Source organism: Hipposideros armiger, unplaced genomic scaffold (genome assembly GCF_001890085.2).
Source record: "Hipposideros armiger isolate ML-2016 unplaced genomic scaffold, ASM189008v1 scaffold_93, whole genome shotgun sequence".
NCBI lineage: Eukaryota > Metazoa > Chordata > Mammalia > Chiroptera > Hipposideridae > Hipposideros > Hipposideros armiger.
This window is the reverse complement of record NW_017731443.1, coordinates 3,621,776-3,630,092: the sequence shown is the minus strand read 5'-3', so window position 1 is coordinate 3,630,092 and position 8,317 is coordinate 3,621,776. Positions and strand designations below refer to the sequence as shown.

At 42.2% G+C, this 8,317-nt stretch overlaps 1 protein-coding gene across 1 annotated transcript in view; it reads left to right on the top strand.

Moving 5' to 3' along the window:
* LOC109384156 (solute carrier family 22 member 9-like) overlaps nt 1-8,317 on the top strand; it is a 34,824-nt gene that overhangs the window by 15,723 nt on the left and 10,784 nt on the right. Inside the window, exon 6 of the mRNA XM_019645194.1 lies at nt 5,118-5,233. Coding sequence (XP_019500739.1) covers nt 5,118-5,233 — 116 coding nt within the window. The remainder of the gene's footprint in view (nt 1-5,117; nt 5,234-8,317) is intronic.

Genomic DNA, 8,317 nt, shown 5'->3' with positions numbered 1-8,317 from the left:
GGCCGGCCCCTCACTGAGCTTTTTAAAGATTATTTTGGATATTTGTGGGCAGTGTTTATTTTTCAGAACTGATTACTAGTGCCTTATTTTGTTCTTATGGTGGTGCCATGTTTCCTTGATTCTTTGTGATCCTTATAGCATTGTATTGGTGTTTGTGTATTTGAAGAAGCAGCCACCTATTCCAGTCTTTACAGTCTGGCTTTGGTGGGAAACCCCTTTGCCAGTCACCATGGCTGTAGATTCTGGGAAGGCCAGTTAGCAGGGACTATAGGTAGGTCAGTTAGTGGGGTTCAGCAGTGGGTTTGCTTCCTGGGTCCATGGATGGGAACCTTCTGCCAGGGACTGCAGGTGAGAAGGTCTACTGTCAAGGTCCACAGAGAGGCAGGACTGATGCCATTGTCTGTGAACAGGCCAGATGACAGGGTCCACCATCAGGTCTGGTGCTAATGTTGGGAGGTAGACCTCATTCCAGGGTCCCTGAGGTGGGGGTGTCTTTTGTCAGAGTTCATGGGCTGTGGGTAGGGCTGGTGATGGAGTCCACTGGCAAGCATGTTTCTGGGGTCCTGAGCCAGGTAGCCTGTTGCTGGGAGCCACGGTGAGCTTAGTTATGGGAGTTCTTATAGCCCCAGAAGAAAGTGGAGCCTCTTTGGAAGAATATTTCAAATAAGAAAAAAGAAAATACTCCTGGGTGTTTAGAATTCATTAAAGGTTGCTAGAAGAAATAAAGGTTTTTCCAGAAAAGAAGTCATTACACAGAAATAATGGCACCAAGAGGCCCTCATGTGAAGAAGAATCATTGACATAGGCTTTTTTTTTTTTTTAAAGAAACTTTGAAATTTAAGTGGAGCTTTATGGCACTTCTAGACTGTGTTAATATATACCTGATTTATAGGAAGTTATTTTGGGCCAACTAATATCTTGGAACTATATTTCCAAGCCCATGCCCAGCACTTTATTGACAAGGTTGGCACAATCCAAAAAATTAAAACCTAAATCTTACAGGGGCCAGCCAAATAACAAAATTAAGTGTTGCAAGCTAGAAGCAAGAAAAGAACAATGTATTATCAAGGTAAATGGCAACTGGCAATCACCTCAGTGCCAGGAGGAAGAAAGGAAACATTGTATAAGAGGAGCAGGTGAAACTAGGTTTAGGAATAGGGTTCTATGCATGAATGTATACCCAATATTGCCTTATTTACATTTTTTTTAAATTTTGTAAAGATTATTCAGAAATTTAGGATCTCAGTCATCTCTAACCTCCATCTAATGGATTACCAAATACACCTGCTCCAGACAATCCTAGCTGAAAGCTGCTCTACTTTATATTAATATCAATTCATTGATTACTCCAGGTTTGGGTGTCTGGGAGTCCAGTATATAATAAACATCTCCTCTGCTTAAATCACACCCAACTGAGGGATGGTTAATATGCATAGAAAGATGGAGATTTAAAATTTTGTATTTTTTACTACTGTGAAAACTAGAATAGAGGAAGTGAATGAATCTCTAGCAACAATGGATTTGCTAACATTTCAACTTGCAATTGAACTTACTCACCAGTGACATGCTTTCCTACAGGTGCAGAGCTTATAGTGTGGCCCAGACAGCAGATCTGAATGAAATATCTTTGTAAAGACACTCTGAGTCACTGGAGCATGGCCATTGCATTCTCCCACATTTACCAGTCAAAGACCTCAGTCTTCCATGTGCAGCTGAGGGTATAGAAAGGGGGTTAGAGTGTTAATCTTTTGAAGTCTTTCCTCTTGGAATCATGAAGATTATTAAAAAAGTGTCCCTACCCCAAACCACCAGTGTTTCTCATGAAACTTCATTTTGGTGCACTTTCTAGGTCAAAGTTGTTCCAGTCAGCCCTTGTCAGGTCCATTTCTTCCATCCTTAGAACAGTGCCCTTTTCATCTTCTAATAAACTTTCCTCCTTTCCTGCTCATTACATTTTATTGGTTCTGGACTTTTTTACGCAATTATGGTCTTATCTACATTCCTCTCTGCTCTAAACTCTGTACATTCCAAACTTGGATACTCTCTTCTTGGTCTGCTTTTCTCATTTCCCTTCTCCCATTCCAGTGTGACTTGTCCAGTCTTTTTCAATCTTCATTTCTATTGTTCTAAGTGTTTCAGGCCCAGTAGAAACCCGAGAATTCATGCTCCATACTGGCCAGTCTGAATTACAGTCTCCACACACCTTAAAGGATCCCACAGTATATTCCCCAGTTAAACCAAAAGAAAAGTATTCAATTGAAACTTGTTCCTCATAAAGTCAATGATGGCACACTTATGTGATTGTGAGGGACATGGTATCTATGAGCAACTGATGGAAATTTCTCTACTGACTGCTCTGCAGGTTTCTGTTACATCCACAAAACTCCAGAGTTGTCCCAACTATACTACGTTAAGAAATTTTTCTATCTGTACACCATAAATTGTAATTTTGAAGAAATATATGTCAGCCCCTCTATGTCTGATTTCATTCACAAGCATCTTTCCAAAGCTCTTCAGATTGATGTTTTATACTTATATTGGTTCTTGAATTTCAGATCTTTCAGTTTTTACATGCATATCATCCTTAGTCAACTCCTTTCACCCTTTCCTCTTTACTTGTTTTCCTCTCTTCCTTCCAAATACATTTTATGACTACTTAGTGACAGATCCTGTGACAGGGCAAAGAAGGTCTGCAGCTTCTATCTTCAGAAAGATCACACTCATCAAGTAAATGGACTTGAGAAATTCTCTGAAGTAAATCAAGAGTGGGAATGTGAATACCACGGAGGGATACATAACATGGACTCAGGCATTGAATGCACCTTATGGGTAGTTATATCTGAAATGGGTTTACAGGTTAAGGTAGAATAACCAGGTTTAAATCAAGCAAGAATATTATTAAATTTGCAGTTGAGAGCAGTCCGAATGAGTGCAGAGGGGCCAAGCCAGTGGTGTGCTATTAAATGTTTAACACCTAACATTACAAGAGAAAAAAAAAAGCCATGCATTTCAGATTTGTGGTGACTGTGAATTTTTGTAGTGAGTACTATCACCATAGTCGGTTTCAAGCTAACAAGATGACAGCAATTGCTTCACAAACTATCTAAAAATTTAACAAAGGGTTTTTGTGAATTTGTGTGCACTGATTCCAGGTCACCACTGGGCAAGGCTACAGACAGGATCCTGTGTCATGCTTTTCACCCCTTCATAGTGTTATGATTGGCACAAATAGTTTTTTGTTTGTTTGTTTGTTTTTACTAACAAGGGAAGTGAAAATCAGAGAGAAAAATGTATTTAAAAAAGTGAAGATTCAGCAGGCTCCCAATTGAATATGGACCTCTTTGTCCTTGAATAAAGATTTTACCAGGAAGGAGGAACTCCTTGAGTGATTGGGCATTGACTCCCTAAATACTTCTAGACACACTACTCACATCTCTGCTTGCTCACCAAAAATGAATGGCCAGTATAAAATAACCTCAGCACATCCTGAACTTTTACTCTCATATCACAAGTAATTTAAATTCAGTCTCGCAGGCATTGCAGCCCTCTTCTGGCCCAAATTGAAGATATTCTTGGAGCCCATTCTTACACCACCCATGACAATGGCCTGTGGTCATAGGTTTCTGGTGTTAGATGCAGGAAGGGGATGCCATCATGACTCTGCTCTTCCAAAAGCACGAGTCCAATATTTCGCTACTCAGGGTGGTTCTGCAGCTGAAAGGACATTCTTTTTTTAAAAAAATTTTATTAAATTTATTGGGGTGACATTGGTTAATAAGATTATATAAGTTTCAAGTGTAAAATTCCATAATATATCATCTGTATATTGCATTGTGTGTTCACCACCCAAAGTCAAGTCTCCTGTCACCATATATTAGACGCCGTTTAGCCTCTTTTATCTCCTCCCACCCACCTTTCCTTCTGGTAACCACGATACTGTTGTCTGTGTCTATGAGTTTTTGTTTGTTTGTTCATTTGCTGCTTTTTGTTTTATATCCCACGTGAGTGAAATCATATGGTTCTTGACTTTTTCCACCTGACTTATTTCACTTAGGAGGTTATTCTCAAGATTCATCTATGTTGTGGCAAAAGGCAGTATTTCACCTTTTCTTATGGCTGAGTAGTATTGCTTTGTATATATGTACCACATCTTTATCCAATCACCCATTGAAGGATGCTTCAGTTGCTTCTATGTCTTGGCCACCATGAATAAAGCTGCAATGAACAGAGGGATACATATATCCTTATGGATAAATGTTTTCAAATTTTCCAGATAGATTCCCAGGAAAGGGATTGCTGGGTCATATAATACTTCTTAATTTTTTGAGGAACCTCTCTTATCTGTACATCGTGGCCTGAACTGAAACTCAGCTCTTCTAGCCATTCTTTTTTTGTTTTTAATTGGGGAATTGGGGGGATGGGAACAGCGCTGGGGAATTGGGGGAAGGGGAACAGACAAGTTGCTGTCCTTTTGTTTTTCAGTCTAGTTGTGGAGGATGTTGCTTCACTGGCCCAAGTTGGCACCATCATTGGGCTCTTCCAGGGTGAGGCAGATCAGTCGCCGGCTTCTGGATGGCCGCTCACGGCGGCTGCTGGCCACTCATGCTGGCTGCTGGCTACACACGGTAGTCCATGACAACCCACTGCCACAGGGGCTGCAGCCCATGCCGTCGCCGGCGACTCATGGAAGCTCAGTTCCAGGTTGAGCTGTTGTTCAGCATCTTAGCTGTAGAGGGCAGTGTCACTGACCCTCATATGTGGGATCTGAACCGGGTCCCTCTGGCATCCCAAGCCAGTTCTTAACCATCGCGACACTCGGCCGGCCCTTCTAGCCATTCTTCAGTACACAGAGTGATCATTCAATAAAATAGCCTTTATTTGCCTACAAAAAAATTATATATATATCTGTGTTACTACATAATTTTCCTGAGTCTTCTTTAACTCCCTCATTCACCTTTCACACCCTTTTACACCTGTCAATGCATCTTTAATGTCTATATTTTCCACTAACTGTAACAGCAAGTGGTCTACCTTGACCTCTGTTAGGGGTGGGGGAGCTCACAATACCTACTATTTTGTGATAGCTCAAGAGTTTGTTATTTTTGTTGTTGTTGAAGGTTTTGAGGTCCACCATGCAGGAGGAGCTGGAGGCAGCAAAGATCAAACCTCCTGTGTGTGACTTGTTCCGTACCCCCAACATGCGTAAAATGATCTGTCTCCTGTCCCTTGTGAGGTAGGTTTCATACCATGCATGAGGGATGTTAAAATAGTGGAAACATGAATCTATTTCTTATCAAAGGATATAACATGTGTGGGGACAGGTTTAGAGATAGAACATGAGAAAGCCATAAAGATAATTGCTGTGTTTAGAGATTGTCTAAGGGTTATGAAAAGACTGACACAGAACTCACTGTACAGTGAGGAGTGTTGTGTATCACATCACCCTACCGGGCTCAGCACTGAAAACTGAGGCTGAGAACTTCAATCATTGTACAGATTTTGGTTTTAAGTTTCTTCACTTGTTTCCTTATTTTAAAATTTTTATTTTTTATAGTTTCAGGTGTAGTAAACAACATAATGATTAGACATTTATATATTTATATACCTCACAAAGTGATAACCTTAATAAGTCTAGTACCCATCTGACATTGTGCATAGTTTTTATAATATTAATGACTATATTCACAATACTGCACTTTACATTCCTGTGAGTATTTTGTAACTACCAGTTTGTACTTCCTAATTCCTTCACCTTTTTCACTCAGACTCCTAACTCCCCTAGTAATTATCATCTAGTAATTATCATCTAGTAATAATCAGTTTGTTCTGTGTATCTATGAGTCTGTTTTGTTTGTTCATTTATTTTGTTCTTTAGATTCCACATACAAGTGAGATCATATGTAATTTGTATTTCTGTATCTGACTTATCTCACTTAGTATAGTACCCTCTAGGTCCATCCATGTTGTCGCAAATGGTAAGAATGCATCCTTTTTATGACAGAGTAATAGTCCATTGAATATATGTACCACATCTTCTTTATCCAATCATCTATCGATGGGCATTTCAGTTGTTTTCATATCTTGGCTATTGTAAATAACGCTGCAATGAACATAGGTACACATATATCTTTTTTAATTAGTGCTTTGGATTTCTTTGGATAAATACCCAGGAATGAAATTGCTGAGCCATAAGGTAGTTCTATTTTTATTTTTTTGGGAAACCTCCATACTTTTTTCCATAGTGGCTGCGCCAATTTACCATCCCCCCGCAGTGCACGAAGGTTCCCTTCTCTCCACAACCTCGCCAACACTTGTTGCTTGTTGATTTATTGATGATAGCCATCCTGACTGGTGTGAGGTGATATCTCATGTGGTTTTGATTTGTATTTCTGTTTGTTTCCATTTTAATTGAGGTAAAATTATAAACAGTAAGGTACATATAGCTTTATAAATATTTACACATGTAAATATGAACCATCTCCCAGATCGGGATACAGAAGGAAAAAAAAACCCTCTAAAACCCTAGAAGGGCCCCATTATGCATCCTCAAGAACAACACCCCTGGAACTTCTGGTAAGATGGCAGAATAGACATGCTGTGCCGACTGCCTCCAAGGATCACATCAAAATTACAAATAATTTATAAGATATTCAACCTCGGAAGTTCTCTGAACACTAGATGAAGAGAACTTCTAAATGAAGGACTTAAAGAGGAGGCCACGTCGAGTCTGGTAGGAGGGGCAGAGATGAGCGAGGGCAAACCCCGTGAGGGACACCTCAGCAGTGGAGAGGCTTCTCCGGTTGGGGGAGAGACCCTCTGGCCCCACACCATGCTCACCAGCCCAGAGTTACTTTGCCGGGAAGAGGAGCTCTACGATAGCTGGAAGTAGAAAATAGTGAGGACTCTCTTTACTCAACTAGGTGAGGCTGAGGACAGCTGGAGAACCAGTAGAGCCAGCAAACCGACTCGCTCGCTGGTGAGCACTCACCCAGTTCCTGGTGGAAGGAGTAGCTGTGTGAGCGGGGCCCAGGAACCTGCAGGAAGGACTGAACTGAGTGCCGTTGACACAGGAACTGGAGGTTTTGGGACCATTGTTCCCTTGGTGTGGAGCGTGCACACGAGTAGTGCACAGGAGGGCTCCATTTTTCAGGGCTGGGCCCTCCCACAGAAGCTCAGGTCTGGGACCGCATTGGTCTGCTGGAATTGGCATAGGAGTGTGTGTGTGTGCGCGCGCGTGTGTGTGTGTGTGTGTGTGTGTGTGTGTATGTGTGTGTGTGCGCGCGCGCGTGTGTGTGTGTGCGCATGCGGCCTTGGATCCCCACCCTCTGCACTGCTTGTGCTGCGTAGCCAAGGAAACGCCTGGCAGGAGCACATCGACTCCAACAGATTGCTTATTGAGACCCGGGAGTGCGCGACTCGCCTTAGGTCCCCAATTTCTGCACTGCACATGCAGAGTTGCCTGGGTAGTGATTGGCTGTCGGGCTGCTTCGGCCTGATCTGCAAGCGGCTGATTGGGACAGGCTGAGACTGAAAGTTTTCCTGGGAGTGTAGGGCCATGAGCTGTGCACCTGCATGATTCGGCCAGGGCTTTCCTGGCAAGTTTGTGTGGGCTGGCTGCCAATGCAGGAGTGCATGCTGCTCTGACTTGGTGAGGGCCACTGACCACATCCTGTGGTGCCTTGGGGGACTGCCCCACCCACCTAAAGTTGTGTTGCCAGGGGCACCCTTAGCCCCTGGTGCCTGGCCCCTACCTCAGCAGGCCACAGAGGGTTTTTTGCAGCAGCAGACAGCCCGCAACAACCTGTGAGGATTTTTGGTGGTGAGCACGGTTCCAGAGCACACAGTAACTAATTGTGGGAAGCTCACATCAAGTCTAGAGGGAGGTCGGCATGTGACGATCTGAGCCCTTTCCCCCAACAGCTGGTGCTGTGTTGCCCAGAGTCTCTCTATTGCTGAGCAAGTGGTCTGCAGATTAAAGCAGGCAGAGAGCCCCTCCCTTTTTTTTCTCTTTTTGCTTTTTTTCCCTCTTTTTCTCTTTCTTTCTTTTTTTTTCTTTTCTTTCTAGGTGATCTAGCTAATACATTGAAGCAATCACAGAGCAACAGCCAGAATGAAGAAACAAAGAAACATGTCCCAAGTAAAAGATCAGAAGAAACCTCAAGAAATGGAACTAAATGAAACAGAGGTATCCAACCTTTCAGAGACAGAGTTTAGAACACTGATGATAAGAATGTTTAAGGAACTTAGGGAGGACATAAAGAAGGATACAGAAATCATAAAAAACAACCAGTTAGAACTAAAGAATACAATAACTGAA